At 38.3% G+C, this 25,160-nt stretch overlaps 1 protein-coding gene across 3 annotated transcripts in view; it reads right to left on the reverse strand.

Moving 5' to 3' along the window:
- Positions 1-1,362: 1,362 nt before the first annotated feature.
- rapgef1a (Rap guanine nucleotide exchange factor (GEF) 1a) overlaps positions 1,363-25,160 on the reverse strand; it is a 28,697-nt gene continuing 4,899 nt past the window's right edge. The window contains exons 2-25 of one of the 3 annotated variants that reach the window (XM_066643722.1): positions 24,493-24,641; positions 24,219-24,397; positions 23,848-24,004; positions 23,368-23,459; positions 22,859-23,014; positions 19,920-20,040; positions 18,704-18,884; positions 18,092-18,565; positions 15,053-15,255; positions 13,043-13,192; positions 10,005-10,097; positions 8,896-8,972; positions 8,152-8,257; positions 7,150-7,225; positions 6,752-6,840; positions 6,335-6,423; positions 5,357-5,542; positions 5,034-5,118; positions 4,749-4,843; positions 4,578-4,656; positions 4,388-4,489; positions 4,177-4,274; positions 3,945-4,073; positions 1,363-3,611 (exon numbers count right to left, since the gene is read on the reverse strand). In XM_066643722.1, coding sequence (XP_066499819.1) covers positions 3,461-3,611; positions 3,945-4,073; positions 4,177-4,274; positions 4,388-4,489; positions 4,578-4,656; positions 4,749-4,843; positions 5,034-5,118; positions 5,357-5,542; positions 6,335-6,423; positions 6,752-6,840; positions 7,150-7,225; positions 8,152-8,257; positions 8,896-8,972; positions 10,005-10,097; positions 13,043-13,192; positions 15,053-15,255; positions 18,092-18,565; positions 18,704-18,884; positions 19,920-20,040; positions 22,859-23,014; positions 23,368-23,459; positions 23,848-24,004; positions 24,219-24,397; positions 24,493-24,641 — 3,317 coding nt within the window. In that variant the 3' untranslated portion in view covers positions 1,363-3,460. The remainder of the gene's footprint in view (positions 3,612-3,944; positions 4,074-4,176; positions 4,275-4,387; positions 4,490-4,577; positions 4,657-4,748; positions 4,844-5,033; positions 5,119-5,356; positions 5,543-6,334; positions 6,424-6,751; positions 6,841-7,149; positions 7,226-8,151; positions 8,258-8,895; positions 8,973-10,004; positions 10,098-13,042; positions 13,193-15,052; positions 15,256-18,091; positions 18,566-18,703; positions 18,885-19,919; positions 20,041-22,858; positions 23,015-23,367; positions 23,460-23,847; positions 24,005-24,218; positions 24,398-24,492; positions 24,642-25,160) is intronic. The other 2 variants (XM_066643720.1, XM_066643721.1) reach the window with 2 other exon arrangements.

A 25,160-nucleotide genomic window follows, 5' to 3' on the forward strand; every position in this document is an offset into this window, starting at 1 on the left:
GTCATATTATCCATATATGGAAACTGCAAAATAACCCGTTTTAAACGTATTGTTTTTGTGTTGTTAAAAATATATATTTATTTACACCTATTCAGTCTGCTGCAGTTTAGTTCTGCCAGTGAGGCACAAGACAGGGCAGCCACCTAGAACAGTTAGACAGGCCCGAGGAAAGTCAGGTCAAAATGAATATGTTTCTGGTATATAAGCAGACCTCAGATGAAAAAATAAAATAAATAAAAATACAAGAAAAATGAAGTAAATGCGTGCATTACATGTATTTTTTTCTCATTTAAAACATTCACTCACCTGTTATAATTCTGCCATAAAGTAGCACTTACAATATTCATTTAATCAACAGTGATTATAATGAAATTAGCCGTTCATTTAAAACTCATTATTCATTCATTTCTTCAGACCAGTCAAGTTCTTGTGTTTCTCCTCAACTACATGTTGTTTTTAAGCATGAATCAATTAACATTCTCAGCATTTAGTGGTAGGCTCTGCTTCATCAAATGCATTGAGACTTGAACATTTAAATAAAGTTTTAGAACATTACAAATTCACTCATTCATTATCTGTAACAGCTTTTCCAATTCAGGGTCGCGGTGGGTCCAGAGCCTACTTAGAATCACTGGGCACAAGGTGGGAACACACCCTGGAGGGGGAGCCAGTCCTTTACAGGGTGACACACACTCACACCTTTGAGTCACCCATCCATTTACAAATGTGTTTTTGGACCATGGGAGGAAACCGTAGCACCCGGAGGAAACCCATGCGGACACAGAGAGAACACACCAAACTCCTCACAGTCAATCTCCCGGAGCAGGGCTCGAACCCACAACCTCCAGGTCCCTTGAGCTGTGTGACTGCGACACCTATTAAATCTTATTTGTCCTGATAAGGAGCACCGCTTTCGGCATTAAAACTTATAATTATAACATTTATCTGAAAGTGTCCATTCTCTGTAGTGGTGCAGTGCAATGGTTCTGGCTTTATGGTCCAGAACCCATTGGTTTCATATCAAACTCAAGCTCACATGGTTGAATAGAATTGAATGGTTCTAAACAGCTAAACAAAGAAATAGGTTTCTAGACAATCATCCAAGTACTTGTTAAATTATGAGAAATTATGAGTTTTGAATAAAAAATCAATTATTACATATCAGCATTGTTCAGTTTTACCAAAGCAAATTATTTTGGGGGTTAGGACCATGTGACCGTTAAGGGACCCTAGTCGGGGAGCTGAACAGTTAAATGGTTTGGAAAGTGGTTCACGTTCTGGTAATATAAATAAATCACGTTTTAAAATTGCTGTGGTAAATGTCAATGTTGAAACAGTTGTGGTTCTCTGACAATAATGAAGAACTTTCTTTGTTTTACCGCCACAAATAATGAGAAACTATTCACAAATTAAAACCAAAAACATGATCCGTGTTGTAGAAGCAGATATCAGAGGGAGGGGTGTGTGTACACAAGTTCATGTATTTAATCTTACTGAATATGGTACAGAGAACTCATTTTGTCATTCTTTCTCCTTCCGTTTTAACTGACCAGCGCCTGGTCAATGAATCCACAAACAGGAATTACAGAAACGTACCTATTGCATGTGTTACAGAGCGTTTTGCTGTTAAAGTAAACAAACAGTTTATTTCAGAGGGACAGCAACAAGCCTCTGCTGTTTCAGTACTCAAAACTGACCTGTCCATTGCATGGATTACTGACTTGGACTTCAGTCATCATTCAAAGCAATGAATGAAGTTACTCCCACAGTTCCTCTCGTTTTGTGGCCTACAGACTTTAGTCTACAGTGTGTGGGTCTTGGTATGCACTGGCTTGTTGGACCCTCATCACAGTCTTTTTCATTTGTTCAAAAACACACTAGTGCTTCTCATACCATTGAGAGAATGGGAGAGGTCTCTCCAAAAGTGTCTGTGTAAAATCCTTTTAAAAAAACACACACACACACAACCAAAAAGAGTACTGCAATATACAAAAATAAAAGACAGAGATCACTCCACCATTTGAACAGCTTTAGGCACTTGGTATCAGGTTATGAGCGCACAGTTTGATGAAACATGCAACGCAACTGTTACCACACAGTTTTTACAAACCACAGAGACAAAGAACAGTCACAGTCTTGGATGGTTCTCTCTCTGTTTGACGTGTGTTTTGTAACTATTGTTAGTTTTTAAAAAGGCCAAAATTCCTAGTAAAATCCACAAACAAGTAATGGTAGGCTACTAACTGTGATGAGTATTTTGAATATAATTCAAGATTCACAAGACAGACTCAAAAAACATGATATTTCCCTGAAAGGTATCAACAATAATAAATATAGCTGGAAGACTTGGTTTGAAGTGTGCCTCATTTCTATTGGGAACATTATTAAAATTACATCCTAAGGACCTCCTCGCAAAGCAAACAGATGCTGTTTTTTCTTCAAAAGGAACAATGACTGGTGGTGCATTTAGTTTTCATTGGGTAATATCGGTTCTGTCAGAGTCGAGTCCAGGGGGAAGCAGTGCAAAAAAAGCTAGGTTGGGACTATTTTAAAAGGATCCAGCAAGCCGTGATTACAATTTGATGCAGGGAATGCCTTTATTACACCCACTTGACAATTCTTCACAGCTGTTGCTGCACTGGAGCAGTGTAAATGCAGCAATTGGCCCAGCATTTCCCTAAATGGCACATAGGGACTGAAGTATGTATCCAGCGAGCTCCAAGTAAAACGGGTTATATCTCAGTGGGGCAACAACTAAAAACTTTAAAACATTTACCTTAAAGTGCCAAGCTTTTTGAAATTCCCAAAAGAATTTGGATAATTGTAATTATTATTATTATTATTATTATTATTATAATTATTATTATTTTCCTAGATTCCAGAACCTAGTGCCAAATGCTTACAAGCTGTTAAAATAGGGACTTTAAAACACACACAACACTCCTTCTAAAGTCCATAGTAAACAGTCATAAATGTGCATTTTTTTCTTCCATGTTTGTGGAACAAAATTTTCACCATCTCAGAAATGATGGAACCGTTTCAAAGGCTGGGGCACTATAGAGACTCCTTCTCCATTGGCCCTCAGTGCTGGTACACTGAAAACTGCAATGGCACATGTCCGTATGCTGAAGCCTTGTCGCCTCAAGTTCCACGGCACAACGTCCAACATAAATCTCGTTAAATACTCGACCCAGAGGAGTTCCTCTCAGAGCCGACGTACGGCCGAAAATTCTTTGTGCTCTGCACTCTCTCCTACTCAGATATTCACATAGGTCAAGATGCAGTGCAATCTCGAGATGTGTATAAAAAAAGAAAAGCAAGGAGATCCTGTAAACGGTTGTGGGAATGCAATATAGTTCCCACAAGTCCTGTAGCTGCCATCACAGTCACTTTTAATTGCTTTTTCTCACACGTCCACAATGCTTGGGTTTAAACAAGAGTCCTGTTTCAGAGCGAAACCCTATGTTTTCTCCTCCCGTTCTGTTTTGCGTCGTGTGATATTGCGAGGTTTGATCTTCAACGAGAGCTCCCACAGTGCCTCCTCAGCAAGATGGTCACTGAAGTCATTGAAGAAGGACACAATTTCATCGTTGTGTTTGAGTTCATAATGTCTGCAAGAGAAAACCACCAACAATTAACAAAAAGACTGCATTCACCTCAGGTTATGGGCACTGTATATTTCACATGTGATTTCTCAGGTATCTGTTCATTGACATTCAAAGGCCAATTGGAAATGGCACAATCTGCAGCAACGTGAGGCACAATGATCAATTTAAATCATTATGTCATAGGCTAATATTCCAAAGAAACTAATGACAGTTCAGCAAAGAATTCTTTTGACTATTCCAGTTATTCTGGACTGGCCGAGCAAATACAGATCACACACAAAAACAAGAACATTTCTGAGCATTACTCGTTTACATTCACTGCACTGCAACACTCACACTTGCTGGAAGCGCCGCATGCTGTCCAGGATGTTGAACTGCTGCCAGCGCTTTGAGAAGTTCACCTTTCCTTTAAAGAAGTCAGGATTACCAAGGTGCACAAATGTCAAGTCCTGGAGGATTAGACCTCTGCAAGAGAATGAAGCACTGAAGTTAGTAAATGAACAGGAGACATTATGCAAAAGAAGGTAATTCTTTCAAAATATAAACAGTATAACACGGTTGCTCATACAGATAGGGTATGCAGGGGGGCTCCACTTCTGCCAGAGCTGCTCTGTATGCTCGAAAGGAGGAGGAGCTATCAATTAAAGTGCAGTACTCCTCAAGGCCCTGAGAGAGAGAGAAAACACACCACAAAACATCAGCTACCAACGATATGACCAAAAGAGCTCTCTTATTAATCAACCGATGTAGAAACATGGGTGTTTTTAATGACAGCTGACCTCTGAGGTTTGCTTCTGCCACTCCAGCCTCCGAATAGGTGCAGAGTCCAGTGCAGACAATATTGCCAAGTAGGAGTTAAAATTATTAAGTTTTCTTAAGTGCTGTGGAGCAGGAAAATAGAAAAACGTCAATCATCAATGTTTTAATTTACAGGTTTCTGGCTTTAAATTTTTAAAGAATACATTTTACCTTCATAATTTTAATAAACTTGAGAAGGAGCTTTTCCCGGTCCTGGGCTTTTTCCTGCAGGATTATTATGGAGCGAACCCTTAAGGAGAGATTAAGAGAGGGGAAGGTGAGAGCACTATTTTGCAAAATCATTTTTCACCTGTCTGTGCTAAATAAAGCATAAAATCATACCAGTAAGACATGTTGTTAAAGTGCTCTGTGAACTGGGTGAGATTGGGGCTTTTCTCTTCATTCTGTTCCTTTGCCCACAACAAAACTTCAGGGATCTACAAAGAGAAAAGGACAGGGACAAAAACTGAATCTATAACATGGTGTTATAAGATATATGTTAAGAGTCTTTGCATTAGTGTCATATCTTTCTGAATGCTATTTTTGTAGACAGAGCTAATGTCCGATCCAAGCTTAACTTGCACCAAAAGAATTTGAAATGCATAGTGAGAGGAATAGGAGCATTACCTCTATTTTGTAGAACAATTCTGCATCCAGTAGAGTAAGCTGGTCTGCAATTTCATGGCTACGGAAATCATGGAGTGTTCCTGGCCTGTGGGAGAGGACAAGACAGGGTAAACACCAATTTAGCCAACTAGAGCTGCTTAATTTGCACAGGACACTCATGTGCACTTATGATACTCATGGATATTTTAAAGGCAGCCATTGGATTTTGATGAACGATGTAACAATGTATGAACGATGTATTCCATTTGAAATGGAATGCTATGGTGGCGCATGTCTGATTCAGAGCTGAAATCACTCTTCAGCTGATTCAGATATGTCTTTACCTGGCGGCAACACCACGGGCTGCCAATGTCTTCAGCGAGTTTGTGTAGTTCAGCAACTTCTTCTGCTCCACTTTATCCAGAATGTTCTTGCGGAGGACCCGGGCCAGACTCAGCTCCCCATTACACACCAGATTAAAAACCAACTCCATCAGGTGCTTCAGGATGTCTTCTGTCAGCTCCACCAAACTGGACCCAGAAGGCGCCACAATATCATTTGCATTACATGTCAAAACAACTTCTGAGTATTTAGCACCCATAGTCCTCAAAGTTCAAATCAAAGCCACTGTACTGAACAATGCATCTTTACAAAGGTTTAAAAAACTGCCCTTTACAGAAATATGGGAAACCATGGTAACGTTTTACAATAAAGGGTACATTAATTAAGTGATAAGACAGTAATAACCTTACTGATTGATGACTAAAGTAAAGTCGCAATTAATGATTAAGTACGGACAGAAATAAAAATGAGCATTATTTTAGCCTTTTATAAAATGTTTGTTTTTTATCATTACTTTATGATTATGACATCTCCTATCCAGTTAGTACAGTTTATAACTGTCTTGCGTATCTGGAATTCATTTACACTTATTGTAAAGTGCTACCAATGTCACTGGCATTGCATTATGAGTGAGCAATGTGCACAGAACTGCACAAAAACAATCAATATAAAGGCATTTATGCTGGTATATTATTTGCAGCTGCTCTTATAGCAACCTTAACTAAATTTAATCATATGAAAGCCAAAATATATCAATATTGTGTGCTGGTAATATATTTTATATATATACAAACATAAAAAAAAATGTATACAATAACAACAACGCGTAAAGGCTTTTTTTAATGATATGTTTTTGTAAATATAAAGTACTTTGCAAATGTTAAATTAATTTTAAATTAAATTCTCTCTGGAATTACACAGATTTATAAAACGTATTGTTTACTGCAGGTAAGAAAAGTGTAGCGTGAATATCTACTTACCAAAGCTCATCCACAACACGCACGAGAACAAAGAAAGTATTTTTGCTGACTCGCTTTTTGACAATGTCCGAACTGTGAGAAAACCTAGTATATGTGCCAAGCAGTTAAGAAAATGTAGCTAACAACTCTTCTGAAACATGTCATTAGTTACAGTCTTGGTGTTTAAAGTCACATCACAGTCACAGGCAGCCAGATTCTAGGCAGTCACTATTTCTCAAGCTGTTTGAGGTGAGCTATTCTTTACCTGGAACAACAACTAGAGTTTGAGATTACTTTTGAAGTTTAAATGCTTTCCTCCAAGAAGAGGAACCCATGTACCTATGCCACTTTCTTACGTTTAAGCGCTGTAGTGAAACCTCTAATATGGAAATGTGTTTCTGTTCTACAACAGAACAGTTTATTTTTTATTCAGAAAGGATATCTATAGTGGAGCTTCTTAATGAGGTCCTCTGGGGTTAGAAACGTCCTGTATGTTGTCAAGAAAGCTTCACAGTATAGAACCAGATCTGTCAAAGTGAACGTGTTAAAATTAACATGAGACCACATGCCATTCACCTGTGTTTGACAAATCCATAGCAGAAACAGACACCTGAATTGCAAAAAAGGTCCTAATTTAACAGTGTTACAAACAATTGTTTGTTCCTGGCATACATTTATTTATTTATTAGTTGTTTTTCCAGGCGACGCACTGGGATTACAACCTGCAAGATTTTACAATACAACCTTTATTTCAAAGAAGGTTTTTGAGAAACTAAAAGTAAGCCATAAACACACACATCCAAAAAACAAAACAAAAAACAGTAACAGTACTGCACCTTTACGATCCGTTTCTGTGGCATGAACTAATAAAATATCCTCTGATCCTGCACGGACATCAGGCCCATCATCATTCTGTTGCACAAAGGGAGAGGACAAGAGAGACAGAGAAAAGGAGAAAGAAAAAAAGAAGGGCATTTTATTTTAAACTCACATATTTATTTCTGTGTTTCATCTATTTTATTTTTATTTCCTAGGTGTTAACACAATATACATATAATAGGTAATAATAAATAATACAAATGTTATCTGGCAGTTTTACAATGGTCTTAACTGTGGTCCAACTGATTTACTGCTTGGTGGACACCGAAGGGTCACAATGGTCTGTATTTTTTCCTTATTATTATGATAATGCTATAGTGCAATATACAAAATGCTTGCAAATAATTAGCAAGTAAAATGTAAATGAAGAAATAAACAAAACAGATACTGGTTCCCTCATTTCTGGGTTTCAGAACAGACCTGACAACACATGGTGCCTCATCAAGATTGTGTTAATCACCTCGTTTTTAAAATCATCTGTACATAACTGACAGTGTACACAGGTCTAAACGACAACATTGTAATTCTTTCTTTAAGACGTTCATCATGGAATTTCCAACTCTGTGGTCTTACTGCAGATGAACAAGCTTTCATAGAGGAGCAGAAGCCTGTCTATAAACTCACTCATCATCTGCAGTAATGTTGGATTATGCACTCTGAGTGGATGTGCTCTCTGCAGCTAGCTTGACCTTGCAGAATGAACACTGGTGTTTCAAATGCTTTCCTTTGCAGGCCTGCACTGAGCAGCCAGCACAGCCAGGGGGTGCTACTGAGGCAGGTTTAGCTAAGCTCAGACCCAGCACACCTATCACTTCCTTTTCAGTCTATAGGCCACTGTATACAAGTGGATGAATCCTACAGTAAGCCAAGCACCAGACCACACACACACATGCCTGTTCCAGCTCAACTGTTGGGAAATGACGGATGAATCTGAGGGTGAGGTGTGTAGAGGGTGTTACCTCTTGTTTTAGTGTGATGCGAGCCATGATCTCACTATGGTCCACTAACGACAGCTCATTCAGCTCCTCTGAGCTCAGGTCTGTGTCTGCACTTTTCTGTTTCCAGCTGAGAGTGAAACAACAACAACAAGTTTTTAAAAGGGAACTTATTTAGTGCAAGGTACACAAGGCCACCATAGAAATAAATTAATGTACAAAGTGGATGTAGAATTCTATTTGAAAACATTAATTATTATTAAGCCACACTCATGTATTAAACATATTAAATAGCACCCTGTAATAAACATCAGTCAGTGACAGACGTTGTAAATAATGTATATTGGAATGTAAAAAAGGTGTTTAATAATCATATCATTGTTACTGAAACATTTTATGTAGTGGTATTGAATATTGTCCAGTCCTAGTCTGGGACAGTGGCAACTAGCACTAACTGGCCAGGAACTGAAAAAGGAAACCACGTCATTAAAAAAAACTTCATTATTCAGCCTTTTCAATGATCACAGAAAGTGTTTTTTGCCCCATTTTCAGGCAAATTATAATGGTGCATCCCTAAACTAATATGGAAATAAATTCTAATTGAAAAAAAAAAGAGATCATGAAAAGCTCTGCTGGGAAATTCAGTTCCAGAGAAATTTTATTTGACATCACCAAGGTGCAAATTACATCTTCCTAATTACCAGTCTTAACTACACACAGCATACAGACATATTAAGGACAGCAGTCCAGCACAGCAGTGCATCTCACCTGTCTGAGTTAGTCTGGTCTTTACTGTGATCTGAGGCTGAATCTTGGAGCGAATCCTCTGCTCCACAGCCGGGGTCCTGAAAATAAACAACGCACAACTCAAACAAATGGTGCAGTTTGTAAAAACAGGATGGTTCAGTGAGTTAAACATCATGCTGTGATATTTCCCTCATCAGTGATTATCCAACAACAACAACAAGTCAAAGAGAAGAACAAGAGAAGAAAAGCCTCCTGAACAAATGTGTAGTTATGCTGAGTTTACTGCTGATTTTTTTGTCATACTTTTTGTGCAGGGTGTGAGGAAAGGAGCCTTCTGACATCTTCAGCATCAACAAAAACATATGTACTGATATACTGGCAGCGAACCTGTCTTCTGCTGTAGGGTCTGTGTATTATGTTCCAACAAGGCTCTCACAAATTAATGCACAACCCAATTTATGTGCTTTTCCATCAAAATAAAACACATTACAATGTCAACATTTAAACATATCAGGGCAAAATTTAAAGAAAAAAACATTTAAAAATCACAAAAACAATGTGTTTCAGTGAAAAGGCAAACCATTGATCAACTGAAAGCTTTCCCCCCACTCACTTTTGGCCTAGACAACACAACTAATATGCAGCATGCCCATGTACATACACAACATTCAAATTAATCACACAAACAAGAAGGTCAGATTAGGCCCACTGTGTTAGGACTCTGCTGAGGGCCTTTCTGGTGAAAATGAAGTATATTCTCCAGGCATAAATTAGTGTACAACATAACACCCTCCACCCTAGTCACGTCAGCCCAGCTGCACAACACATACACACACAGCAAAGTTATGACACCAAGCACATCAGAGCTCAGGGGCGTTTCACAGTAATTCCACTAGGACTGTCCCCTACAGAGGATTTTCTTCAGAATTCTTCATTTTATGCTCAATAGTTCTCACAAACTATGATCCACATTTACAGATTCAACTAAGATTAATTGGTGAAAATAAACAAAAATGCAATCAGCTGACAGACAGACCCTTGACGAAAGGAGAACATTAAAACTGATTTGATTTATGGCCTTACACCAGAGGACAGCCCTAAATTCCTGCAGCACAAGTCCTGCTACTTACTCCATTAGAGAGCAGCAGGTCCCCGTTGGCTTGGCTGGATGAATACAGATTGACGTACTCACCCTCACCGCCCTCATCGCTAGCATTCTGGCTCTACAGAGAGGAGGAGGAGGAGGAGGAGGAGAGTAGAAGCAGAAAGTAGAAAGCAGGAGTCAGACAGAAAGCAAAAGAGTGGTGCAGGTCTAAAGCCTACACTAATGCATCTCAACCTGAACTGGAAACACAGAGTGAGGGGAAAACAAAGAAAGAGAAGGAGAACTACTATAAAGCCACAGTCTGAAATGGCAGGCTTGGATTTAGCGCTACAAAAGCAGGCATCTTGTTATTTCTGGACAGGGGCCTCAGAGAAACAAGAGAATACATTTTTTGTCTGTTAGTTAATCAGCTTCAAAACTGAGTAATACTGTGTTCACTTGACTCTATAGAAGAACAAGACGTTAGGTGGAATATATATATTCAGATTGGCTTCTAACATCAAATGTTCTCATACAGAAGCATCAGGATCTTATATTTGTTCAGAAGTCTTATCTATTTAGTTCACAAAAAAACACAGAGAGACAATGGCTTATAAAATATGGTTGAAAAGCTTCAGGGTACACTACCAAAGGGCTTCTAGCACAAGCTAGAAATACAAAGAATACAAGGAACCTCACAGAAAAGTACAGAGATTCAAGCTTACTATTACTATCCATTTAAAACAAATCAGCTTCAGGATTCAAAGTACAATAATCTATAAACTGATAACATACAAGACTGCACTGCTACTCTCTGTATACACTTTCAGACATATCATTGCTTTGCTATATAAAAGTACTACAGATATGCAATTTGGATCTTGCATTTTCTAAACCAAAAACCTTTAGACCTTTAGAAACACACACAGCTTTTTATGACTCAGAACATGTGGAGTGTGATGAGGGTTGCATCATTGATGTGCTCAGTGATCTAGCCAGTAACCAACATTTCTGAAGAAAGGAGGGAGGGAGTGGTTCCGAGTGGATCTTCCTTTAAGCAGCAGATGGGTAACACAGTTCAATTTTAGGGGAATGTATCTGAGACACATATCTACTTTGTCATACTATAGAAACAATTATTTAAACCATGTTTAGTTGTATTATCTTTCATTCATTCATTCATTCATTTCATTTAATCATTCCATCCCGTTCAGGGTCCAGCAACAACCCAGAACCACAGGACGCATGGCAGAAATACACCCTGTATGTGACGCACCAGTCATAGGGCAACACTTGATCAAACATTGTGGTGTTATCAGCAAATAAATAACCTGCATAGGACTCTCAAGAAATTCCTTGAACATTCGAAAATCTGACAGAACACAAATCTGAGAATGTAAATATGAAAAAAGTGGAAAAAGTCTCCTGACTACAGAGGTTCTATGCCGAGTTAGCCATAAGTATACTGAATCAAAACAAAACAAAACAAAAATAATATTACAATCTGTAAACTTTTGTTTCTACAGTAGAACCCCGGAAGTCAACTGTTTCTGAAGTCGACATGTTCGGAATTCAACGCCAAATGTCGAGAGAATTTCGACTCTGAGGTCGACCTTAAAACTCGGAACCTGACCCGACCCACGTGACTATTGTAAACAAACGCCGCTCATGTTGTGCTTAACTGACGCTACTTGGCGTCAGTTTACGATGTCGTTCTGCAAGGTTGGAAACTTTTTGCGCTTGTGCTCCAAGTTTTTGCATATTTTACGCGTTTTTGTGACTTTTTTTTTAATGGTAAAAAATTGATAGTCGAGAACCAATTAATCGATTTTCAGTTATTTCTTAGGGGGGAAATTCGATTCGGAACTCGACCGCATCAGTTGTCGACGCGAATTCCGGAACGGATTACCGTCGACTTCCGGGGTTCTACTGTATATGCATATGGCTTTTGTGCAGTTGTGTGTGTGTATCTGAGGAGGAAACTATATATAATCATTTCTGGAACTAAATTTTTCCTGCCTTATTACATTTATTCATTTGCAATAACCAGCTGCATTTAGCATAGCATACACCTCCAGGCTGAACAGACTAATAAAATGGTTCTATATTATACTGAAAATTTTTTTGTCCAATTAACAAATTAACCAGTCACAGTAAATATAGTTTACTGCTTTAATACAGTTACTATTTTGGAGATACAAGTTTCTGTCCTGACAGTGAGGCTTTGTGGTTCATAGAGTGGTAGTGATTCAGAAAAAAAAAAATCACAGTGAATAGACTTAAGTCCCAGGGTTGAATGATTATTGTGAATGTGTCTAGCGAGTAAGCAAGTGCCTACAAGTCCAGTCAAGACATCAGAGAGGATTTATTTATGACAAAGTACAATGAAGTGATTCTCAGTCTCAGTAATGGCGCACCCCTCCCAGATACCAGTTACCATTTTACCTGCTTTGATCGGTCGGATTAAAACAAAACCACTAAGGTTATAGCATTCTTTGTTTGCTATAAAATGTGACGTTTACGGTCATCTCAGCCATAATGCTAATAATAGTAAAAAACAAGATATTATAATTAATAATCTGAAAACAACTATATAAAAAGAGTCTGATGCATTGTAATCTGTTAAATGATTTAATTTATCTATTCTCAACTGTGATTAGAATATTGATTGTGATGTCATAAAATAAATAGTTTTCTGTACTGTAAAAGATACACAGTAAATGTAATTATAGAGTCATTTAGTTCTGAGACGTCTGCATCAAAACTCTTAAAAAAATATTATAGCTCTTGTATAATGCAATATTAACCATTTAACCACCCAGACATATCAGGTGATTAGAGCACCAAATGCATTGTGTTGTTTTATATTGTTTTTTATTTTCTCTTATTTAAAATCATACTCAATATTGCTTTCCTAAATACTGTAATACCTTTTATACCCAAGAAAAATTCCTTGTAAGTGCAACATACCTGGCAAAAAAAAATGATTCTGATATAACTGATTTTCCTGATACAGGGTCTAATGGGCAGCAGTGGTTAGAATGAAGGTGAAGACGTGAGTGTGAGGAGGCAGAAAGGACTCACCACTGCAGCAGGAGGAGAGGCCTGGCAGCCAAGAGAAGAGCTAGAGATGGACAAACTGAGTGCAGCATTCACCCCACCAGCACACTGCTGTAGGTGGCATGACAGAGAGGAAGAGGAGGATGAGGGAGGGGATGCAGAGTGAGAGAAGGCCTAAAAGGAGAGGAGGAGAAAAAGAGGAAGGAATAAAAGAGAACAGAAAAGAGAATAGAAGAGAAGAAGAAAGCAGGTGAGAACAAGTAAAAAGAGAGATAAAATGAAGAAAACAGATAAGATAAAAAAAGAAAACATAAGCAAACATAGAAGAAGAGAATCAAAGGAAAGACCAAATAAAGGAAAAAAGAATAAAGAAAATATTAGAATAAACAGACAATGTGGGGAGGGATAAGAGACAGTGAGAAGAGTAGTACATGACAGTACATTAATTAGCTAAGCAAGCTTGTTAGCACACACGAGGCAAATGTTCAACGGTAAAGGCAGAGAGATCAGATGGCGGTACAAGACTGCAGAGTGTTTATAAGCAAAACAAAAGTGTTTTGGCAGTGGCCAATTTCTGTTGTCCAGTAACCATATTTGCGGCAGAGACACAATAATAAATCCCAGAAACATAACTACCGCTGCTATAGCCCTAGATAAAAACATATGGACTTTGCCTACACCTGATTAAACATGCACCTAAACACACAATTGAACACACCTGTAGGTGAGTCATACTGGGTGAAATACAAGAAGGCATAAAGTGCATGGAAACAGAAATGAGGGAGATGAATAAACAACGAACGGAAAAAGCAATGTTTTAAAAAGACTAGTTACATCAAGCTTCTGCAAAGCTCAGTGTTCAGTGCTTGGTACTGAAGGTCAGTCTTAGCTTCAGGATGTAATACAGCTGGAGAATTGAAAGCACAGACAAGCATCTCCAGCTGAGATATTCTAGCTTCCCCCCCCCCTCCCTTTCTCCTGTATATCTGTTACTTCTGGAGAATTATTGCTGAGTGAAATACAGCGTAATATCAGTTTTTATAACGTAATAAAATGTTGAGGATTCTGGCCACTAATTCCTAGTTCTGGTCAGAAAATTAACTGGGTTTGTGACCCTCTATATATTTTGCAGTGCAAAGAAACTTTAAAAATACTACATTGTCACTTCAAAGCCAAAATAAAATAAGGCACTTACTGGACATTAAAACTCACACCTGAATCCAAACTGTGTCTTGGGACACATGCCTTCTATCTGGATTGTAGTTTATCGATTGTTTGTGCACATATAAGTAGGTGGGTGTGAATATTGACCAAACACTTCAAATATGTTCTCTCTCTCTCTCACACACACACACACACACACACACACACACACACACACACACACACACACACACACACACACACACACACACACACACACACACACCCAGAGAGAAGAGACTGATGAAACACATAATGAACTCATAATCAAAGGAGAAATAAAAACAATAACAATGACACACCATATTAAGCAGCCTGAGCACTGCCAAGGCCCTGGAGTAACGTTAAACTAATGAACATAGTGGGCTTCCCACCAGCAGTGTCCTATCATACACTACAGAACGTGGTTAATGAGAGTGTGCCTGCTGAGAGAAGGTAATCCAATAGAAAATAAGTATGATTAAATGAGTAACTGCTGTTTACACAGGGAGGGAGCATAACACACCACTGTGCAACAGTCTGGAGAACATGAGAGAGAAAGGTGCACATTTTATCAGATAATGTGAGTATGCACTTAATGTAGGGTGTGAATATTTGTATGAATATTTTCATTCCTAATTCTCAGCATGTTGGTTTTTTTTGATGGAACAAAAAACACTATTTAAAAAAGGAGTACATAATGAATGACTAAAATGACAATGTTATGGTGTAAAAAATGTATAATCAAAATATATTTGATAGATTTGCTGCATCATACAGTCGTCATTGAAAGAGTGACAGAATAACAGTGCATTTATTTGTGTGTGTGTGTGTGTGGGTGTGGCAGCTCACCAGCTGTCTCTGTTTGGGTGGGAGTGCTGGGGGAGGGAGTGGCTCGTGAACAGAGTCACTGCTGCTGAATGAGTCGTTAAAGCCATAGACTTCCTGTAAGAGTCTGTTGCGCTGTTCATAGATGCTCTCGCTCTGGGGCGTTTGGTAGAAGACAGAAGGCTGTGGTTCAGAGTAGTCCTCCATAAACTGCATGTACTGCAGAACTGTGGTAAATGAGAGAAAGTGATATGAAAACTTGCCCACATTTAACTCTCACATACACAGATCACACTCTAACACTGTCATGCCAAAGATCTGACCCCAGAACTGGAGGGAAAACCCTGCAACTAGGGTAGGGGGAACTACAGAAAGAAATTCAGAAATGGATGCTTGTTGTGGGAAATCAACTTTTTGTGGGGTGTATGAAAGTACCACCATCTTGCCGCAACCATAGAAATGTATGTCAGTAGGTTTAGTCACATTAGTTTAGGCGTTCATAAAGCGTGGGAGGGTGATATGGCCCTAAAATAATATCACAATATTTCAGTGTTTTGGCGATATGAACAAAACACTGAAAAATACTTTATTCATTTCAAGAACACACTAATGCAACAAAAATGTTATATTAATATTAATCATTTTTAATGAAATATTTAATATATATTTGCTTTAAATTTTTTATTTATTAAAAAGTTTTATTAAACATTTATTAAACATTTTCAAATATTCAAATATAAAGAAACAGTAATTTACCAAAATTTTGATTTTGTTTAAAATAATGTAGCATAAAAAACCAAAGTGAAGAAAATTGAGGTGTGTGTGTGTGTGTGTGTATAAACAGCAAAAAGAAAATTATACAAAAAGTAACCTTAAAGCTTCACAGTAAATAAAACAAACACAGAAAAGTTGCTGTGGTGAGTCATTATACAAACAAGTCAGAATATCACGATATAGATTTTTTTATATCGTTTTAAAAATTATGACAATATTATCGTGACGATACGATACGGCACAGCTCTAGTGGCTATAAGCTCAGGTTGCAGTATAATAGTTAATGAAGGGGAACAGAGCCAGAATAAGAGCAAATCCGGCTTTGTCCAAATACACAGAAGAGAGATATGCATAGTTGCCCCACAGCTAACTAAATCCCTGAATGATTTACCTCATGTTTTTCATTCCTTTGGAAAAAACATAATAAGCTCACATTATTATAGCATTATAAGAGCCTTAGCTAAATTATAATGTAGTGTAACTTAGTGTTGGTAAATAATTGAATTCTGTAACATGCACAAGGGACAGGGCTGGGTATCAGGCTTCCTGGTCGAATCACCAAGGTGTTGGATTAGGTTGATAGGTTGGACTTATTTTTTTTTTTTCCAGGGCGGCAAAGACTTATTAAACACTTATTTCCACTTTCAAATATCAATAAAACATGTCATTGGGCAAGGCATGTTCAAGCTTTTGCATATGACTGCACTTAACCCTCATTAAATTAAATATTACGGAATAAAAATATAATAATAAATAAATGTCAGTGTACATTAACACTGGAAAAGCAGAAATGTAAGAGCACAGTATTATATGGCTGCTGTTGCAAGAAAATCACATATCCTCCAAGACAACGCCTTCAAAGTGGAAAAGAAAAACAGGCAGAACTTCCCACTTCCCTTGTTTTGGCCTAATTATCACAACACTTCTACTCGTAGTTCTTAGAGGGACTACCAGAAATGTATAAATGACCTTAGGACATCATTTATAAAACATACACAAATAGTGTCTAAAGTGAAGATAAACACAAGCAGGGCTACACATACACTTTCAGTAAATGTCCCCATTATACAGCACTCAGACAGTGTGCAAGTTATTTCATCACCTCCTTGCCTCCCTCAACATCTGCTTTGATGCTCATTCAACACTGAGCTCATTCCCTGTGTCCTGGGTTACACCTCTGCTGTATGTGCAAATCTCATCAGCAAAGGCATTATTTCATATGACCTCACGCACATGGTGACATCACAATTTCCCAACCCCTGGCTCGATCTGAGAGTCTTGGGGGAAGGAGATAAGGGGATAAACAGGCCTAGTTCTTGCATCATTTGCAGCAGATATTACATAAGTATTTCAACGCACAGAGCTACCACTGACAATTAGGATTTAAGAGACAGTTACATTTTCTTTTTTATTCCTCTTGAAAAATACATATCTAAGGTATACAGAAAAATGTTACATGGAAGTTTTATGCTATGAAAGCTAGAGCTAACTTAGTGATCCCTCCTGGGTAGTAGTAGTAGTATTATGTGAATATATCTAATGGCGCTTTTCCACTGCATGGAACGTACACGACTCAACTCTTTTGCTTTTCCACTGGCCAAATCTGGTTCCTGGTCCCTGGAACCAGGTACTTTTTCAGTCTCTGCTCATGCCGGGTTCCAACCATGCTGAGTAGGTACTAAATTGTGACATGTAAACCCTACAGAGCCCTTATTGGCCAGAGAGACATGACAATAACCACAAAATCCAGAGCTCATTCAAATCCAGTACAAACATGCCACTTGTAAAATCTCTCAAGTTACAGCAGCTTTCACATTTATTTTAAATCCGACTCACAATGGCAGCTCTTAATTTTACCTCAAGAGGTTTTTTGAATAGGTATAAATGCTCCTTGGACTGATGGCAGACGAAAATTTCCACTGAAAGCCAAACGTGCAACAAGGAAAAGTGATCTGTGAGAACTCGGATGCGAAGCTGTGTTCAGTCCAAAAAACAAAAACAATACGTGAATACACAATGACTAAACAGGTACATTTACCACCGTTGTTGTGGGTTTCAAAGCCCTGGATTCCCGCTAGATACACGGTTTTGCGACTTCACTGGCTCCATTTCACAGGTGAGCTGTGCTAGTGGAAAAGCCACAAGCTTTAAGCGAGCTGAGCCATGCTGAGTTGTGTCGAGCTGGTCTTGTGTGGTGGAAAAGCACCATAAGCAGCCCATATCAACTTAAGTTTATGTTCCTATTAGAATGGCACACAAACTAAAATGTATAAACCCAGTTATACTCACTGTGTCTGCTCTTCTTCTCTGGTAGAGGCGGAGGACTTTGAGGAACACCATCATTCTCAGAGGAGATGAAGTCTGAACCAAAACCCAAAGGGTTGCATTGGGACATGGGTATGATATTGGTGAACAGGGGAAAGGGCGGCACTTGTGAGTCATCATCCGGGACGTTATCGTACTGTGAGTGAAGGCGCTCAAAAGAAACACGCGATGCCAGTCCATCAAAAGGGGTTTGAGGATTACCACTACGCCGCTTTTTTTCAGGTAAAGCAGGTGGGGCAATTATGTGAGCGTGATGAGAGGGAACAGCTTGGTTTAGAGAGGGAGAACCATAAGGAAACTGTCCGGGACTAGAGGACGACTCTCGATGGGACTCGGGCAGGGGGCTAAGACAACTTCCTGCAGGTAGAGGGATCTGATCCACATTGGATAAGTCCTGACTGAGGAAATCATAGTCGGGGTCGTAGCTCTCTGTCGTATCTAAATAACAAAAATACATGATAAATAAACAAACACCACAAGGCTACAACCTTCCAATACTTGACAAGTAAAAAGCAAATTTCAGATAAACTTCTGCCTTAATTTTTTAAAATGAACGCAAATGACTCCAGGTCTCACCTAGTGTCTCACAGCTAGTGTTGCGAGAGCACTGTCCACTGTCCTGCTCCAGTGAAGACAGTTGCTCGTCTGACTTGCTCAGCTTGCCCATGCTGCCACAGGGAGACACTCGCGGGGACTCTCCCCCGTATGAGTGACTGCCACCAGAAAAACGCCTCTGGAAAGCATCTGCATCATAATCCTTTGAGTAAAAAATATTAGTGTTAGTTAAAAGGGACACAAAAACAGAATATAAGCAGGGCATAAGTAATTAATGTTAGTTTTAATATAATAAATGTTATTTAGACACAAAAACATTATATAACCAATACATAAGAAAACAATGCTATCTTGATATATGTTGGTATTCAGTCTAGTGATTTCTTCAACCCAGGATTGCTTACTACTAATTTGATTAGGGAAAGAGAAATGGGGTAGCCTATTAGTGCTAACATTTAACAATTTGCTTGCACTCCTAATGTTTTCTTCTCAAATGTCTTAATTTTTCCTGAACATTAATCACAATGATCTGAGGACAAACAGTAAACGGTTTTCAGACAGTGCTATCATTCCTTAGATGCTCACTGGTAATTACTGAAGATAATTAAATAAAAAAGAATGCAAGATAATTGAATAATAAAAAAAGAATGCAAGATAATTGAATAATAAAAAAAGAATGCAAGCAGGAGGCAATCAATAATTCAATCTTCTTAATGCTAGAGACTGTAATCTACATCAAGTAAATGTGACTGATATTGTAGCTATTTATTCAATGCTTTTATCAGAAAGCTGTGTCTGTGTCTCATTTGTTTCCCCAAATTAAAATCACAACTCATATCTATAACAGCATTTAAAATTATCATGAAAACCACTGGCATTAAAAAGTGTGTGAACATAATACAGAGCAAGTCATCTTAACCATTAAATGCATTTATACTGAAAGATGGAAAAAAGTAAAAAGTGCTGCACGTTATGGTGCAACAGTGTTTACACATGAGTACATACAGATTTATTTACTATATTCATGTATGTTGTTATCCAAGTATACTAGATGGACATATGCTTTGCCAAGGTGGCCGCCCTCCCTTTGGCACACGTCTGACATGTCTATAACATGGCTATAACTTCCACCTGGAGAATTTTCAATTAAAAATAAAATTTATAGGAGTACATGAGCGGACTGTAAACCATACACACTAATCATGTAACTAGACACACACAGAGTTCATGTTTTTACCTGTTTGCAGATGCCAATTGGAAGACTAGATCCACTTGTGGTGCGGCTCATTGGTGCAACAACTGCAACTCGTGTAGGAGATGGAGCTGACTGACGCTTCTTTGGAGGAAGAGCTGGAGGACTGGAAAGAGAGGTGGGACAGTTGCATTTCTTAGGTTTTTAAAATATAGATTTGTAAACCACAAAGACAGGAATAAAGCTCCCTGCCAGCCAGAAGGCATCAAATATTAATCAGGACCATTATATCCATCTTAAAATTGAAAACCTTGACAAGCAGATGAAAAGGCTCTCAGTTCAGCACAAATAAACCACATTCAATACACATGACAATCAGTCATAATTTCAACTGTCTCCATTTTAAAAATGATTTCCTCAGTGATATCTAGATCAATATCCAGACAACACTGGTTTCTGGATGCCTTACGGTAAATACAAAAAAACCACAAACATGGAGCTGAAAAAAAAGCAGAATTCTTTTGATATTTATTTTCTATGCATTGTGCAGAACATATTGGAATTAAATACTTTTTATATAAATGTGAACAGAACACTGAGTGAGCCCTTGAAATGAAGAACAATACATTTCTTTTGTAAACAACAAAGTCATGCCCACTGTTTAAAATATAGCAGTCCCTTAAGCATTTTATTGGCTTATTAGGTTATATATTTCAATGTAAATGCATGCTCACATTGGCTCAACCTCTATAGCATATTTTGGCCCTGTGTTGAATGTTATGAATATCACTTAAATATGACTTAAAAGAAGTTTAAAAAAAGAAAAAAAATTCTTGTGACACTTGCAGAGTTTGAAAAGTTGCTATTTGGTGGGATTCAATTCTCCCAACTACAATCCACTCCACTTGGAACCTGTCAGTTAAGACCCTTTCTTAGTGAATGTGTTTAGCCCTATAACATACTTATTGTGATTATCCTGATAACAAAATGAAACTATCATTCTGGCCACCCCCACCTTTCAGTCATTTCAGAATCATGCATGTGTATTTTATATGAAGCACCGGAACGCTCTGTGGCTCTTATGTGAAACCCCCATTCTCGTCCCTTGTAACATAGAGTCTAGTGATGTACTGAGAAAGCCAAAAATGCACATTTGACTAACCCAGCTGACACAGTGATGCCACATGAACCACAAAAAGGCAGCAGGTGCTTTTAGCATCTTTTATGCCGCAAAAAGAGCTAAAACCTTTGCTTATTAAACACCTAGAGTGTTTGTACTTGAAATACTTTCAATGCCATTCAAAAGCTCAGCAGATATCACTAAGGGTACTGATTCTTTTAATGATCAATTTTGACAAAATGATCAGCCATTGATGACTTTAAAAACTTCTATATCACTGTACTGAACATTAAATTTACTTCTAGGTTTAAAAAAGAATAAACCAGATCCCCCATATGGCTTTGTTTTCAAATTCAAAAGCAGACACATGAAACAGCAATGTTTCAGATACAGTCAGCTGCTTTTACACTCTAGTAATGAAACATCTGACAATCTCTTTCTCACAGATGTCAGTGCACTCCATCAGACTTTCGGTTTAAAATTCCATTCCTGACTATGACAAAGAAAGACCTTATTATGGAACATGAAAGAAGAGCATGTGAAATTAATTTCAAAAGCAAACGATCATACAGGATACGGTGTGTAGCCTAAGCATATTTCATGCTGTCATATTAAGTCTACTTAATCCTCTTACGTCCAGACTTGGTATGAACCACTTCCTTTAGTCTTTTTTCCCCTTTCTCTCTCTACTCAAAAATGCAGGGCCTGGAAGCCTCACTTCTCAGAAAAAGAAGCCTGACAGACAGCATCTAGTTTGCCAAAGGAAGTGGAGTCAGTGCCTTGCCTCGGCTGCACCTCTTCGAAAAGACCTAAGTTCTCAAGAAGCAAACTATTTATAACAGCCTCTTTCACACCTTCCCTTTTAGGCTTCTTGTAAACAATAAAAGTTCAAACAGCGCGAGCCGATGTAATCATCTGGAGACGATGCAGCTCAACTATGATAACAGAAGCCATACTCGGCCTCACAGAAAAACACTGACTCAAACCACATCTACTGAAAGTAACAAGGTCTCTGCAAGCATTCATGCAGAAACTGAAATGAATATTACTTCACTCTCACCAGTTCATACAGTACCTCACAATGAATTTACTTGCTGTTGAAAAATACATAGCATTTACTAAATCATAAGCCTCTTGTAATAAGTGAATAAACCTTTATGTGAGCTGCTCAAGCAGTAAAGTCAACATGAATTGAAAAGTATAGTGCATTCTCCTTCTGTACCAAGAAGGATTTCCTGCTTTCTGTGAAAGAGCTCAGTTTTTTTTTTAATCAGAACATAAGTGGAAGGTTCCTGGAAGCAAAACAATATTATTGGTTAAAATTAATTATATATTCCCTGTTTCATATTCATATGCAGCAAATATATATTTCAGATATTTTAAAGATGTGCAATATACTAAGGAAAAGCAAGAAAGTGATCTTATATATTTAAATACCATGAGCAACTTGGTACATAAATACAACCATGAACTAGCAACGTCCAAAACAGGTCAATTATAATTTTAAGTTCATTTTCGGTTCATTTTAACCTCTTAAATGTTACTTAATGTTTAAAATAACTGACAATAGACCAATGACGTAATAGACAACATTTTTTAAACGTTTATTACTGTACAGAAAATAACTGGCTGTGGTAGTCACTGGTACAATACTAATACAACAAACACAGATTAAGTCGACATGTATTGAAATGCTACTTTAAAGGGTTAACTCTGTATAATTAATGGCATTCACAAACATGTCTAGCCATGTAACTGGCCCAATAATACCAGTGAATACCACAGTGGTGGTTCCTTTCTCTGTGAGAGGCACAGAGATTACAAAAAGAGCTGTGGAGCTCTGAGTCAGTGGCAGCTCTCTTACCAGTGCTCGGGCACTTTGAGTCCAGGGAGTGGGGGTTTAGGAGGGGCTACTTCGTCAGCAGGGGGCACCTCTGTAAGGGCCTCAGTGGAATGGCTTAAGGCAGAGGATTTAGTCAAGCTCTCATCCTCTGTCTCTATAACAGGAGTCTCTGGGACACTGTAATTATAATAATCATGTTAGCAGAACATTAAGAATTTACAAAGAATGTCCTCCCATCAGTTGGGTGTACTGCATTAAAATGCTTCTTTATGAGTTCAGAAATGACAGCAATAAGGTTTGCGCCTAAGACTGTATGTTTATAAGTATATCACATAAAAACAGCAATATTTATTGCCTTAATAATACAAAGTATATAGAATAGGAAGTATATGCATTAAAGCATGTAATCTATCAATATCACAATCAAAACCTTAAAGGTATTTTTCCATGGGAAAACTGCAAATCACAGAACCACTCATTACATGATTGTGGATGGACAGCATACCCCTAATTTCACCAGAAACCCATACCTCTCTGAGCTGGTGATTGATGGCACAGGTTTGGCTTTGGGTGAGGTTGGGGAGGGGTGCTCCTGTTTCTCCTCAATTAGCTTCACCAATTCCTACAGGAAATCACAGGCTGATTTAACTGGACACACCACTATAAGCTCACAGCACAGTTTTCAGTGAACACAAAGTGGAAATTCAACACTCTAGGGGTATGCAAACTTAAGTATTCCAACATTCAACTAGAAGAATAAAACCAAAATTGCCCACCAAAACCTGATTCTGGATTGGCTAAATAACACATTTAATTTCTGAAATTTTGAATGCACTTCAGAGTAATAAGACAATCCACTGTGTCACTCGCTACCATTCTTGCCACCGTGTCTGGTATGTTTTATTATTTTGTGTGGTCATGTCCTGCTTATAAATTAATGGAAAGAGAGGCTAGAAAGACACATGCTGAGCTGGCCTAAATGACTAGGTCAAAAGATGAAAAGGCTTTACCTTCACACTATCCAGAACTGCTTTGATAATGGTAGTGACTGTCCCAATGGTCTCCTTCTCCTCCAGGTTTATTCCTTCCAGCATCACTTGATCAGACCAGCGGATGAGGTTCCCAAGACTTTGATAGACACGGCCAAGGCAGAGCGATACTGATGTACTGAGAAGAGAAAGGGAATTAAAGCGTTTCTGGAAAAAATACCATACTGTGCAGCCCTCAGGAACCAGACCATGCCACAATCACCTCTCCAACACTCTATTTATACCCATTCACGCTCACGTCATCCCCTTGTTCAACAACAACGCACCCCGTCTCCTCCCTTCTCTTTGACCAAATTATACATTTCTCATGAAGATAAAACAGGAGCATTCACCTGTTCAGAACCTTGGGGTCAGTTTGTGCCAAAGGCAAGACAGCCTCTAGTACTTTACTGGCAGATCCAGGAAGCATCTCTAGGACTTTTCTGTCAACCGCCATCTTGTCAATTATGGTCTTGAAATATCGCAAGGCACTGACCACCTCTTTCTCCAGATCATCCAAACGACTGTTATTCTGAACCAGGAAAAGAGGGAAGACTTAATTTTAGCACAGAAGGCAGTAGTAAGGCAGAAAACCTCAGTGTGTAAGCCCTGCCCTTACAAATTCACCTTAGTTACTGGCGGCTCTTGATTTTTGACATGCGGCGGCTCTATTGGGGGCTTGGGTGTTTTCTTTGAAAGCGTCCTTTTGGTCTTGGGGGAGTGAAATTTGTCTATCAGCCTCATTGTGAAGGTTGACAGGTGAGAGCGTTGGGAGTCTGAGAGGAATAGAGAGGGTGGGAGAGAAGGGAGAAAGGACAAAAATGAAAGAAACATGAAAAATAGCTCCTCAGTAAAATATGACAACTAGCAATTTAAAGCAGTGCAGGGAAAATGTTCTACCATTCTGCCTTCACTAAGTAAAGTTCAGGAACGTATTACACAGAAACGCAAAACATTATTAATTAAACATAACACGTCACATTAGGTTAAATATTACAACATTTCAAAACATTAACAAGGCTAGCAAAAAGATTTAGAAATCAATTTAGAGACGTCATGCTTTAATCAAGGCATAAAGCAATTTGTTACATCACAGAACAACAGCATCAACAGTGGTATTCATATATTTGCAACAATCTAAATGATAAAAATGCATCCCCTTCATATTCTTTTAAATGAGCTGTCACCTGACATATGCTTAGGTGGGTATACTCTTGTCTATTTGTGTTTCAAGAGATGAGAATGCTCACTATGTACGTTTTATAATAGGGATGTACCAATGAAGAAATTGTGAT

This window comes from Hoplias malabaricus, chromosome 14 (genome assembly GCF_029633855.1).
Source record: "Hoplias malabaricus isolate fHopMal1 chromosome 14, fHopMal1.hap1, whole genome shotgun sequence".
Lineage (NCBI taxonomy): Eukaryota > Metazoa > Chordata > Actinopteri > Characiformes > Erythrinidae > Hoplias > Hoplias malabaricus.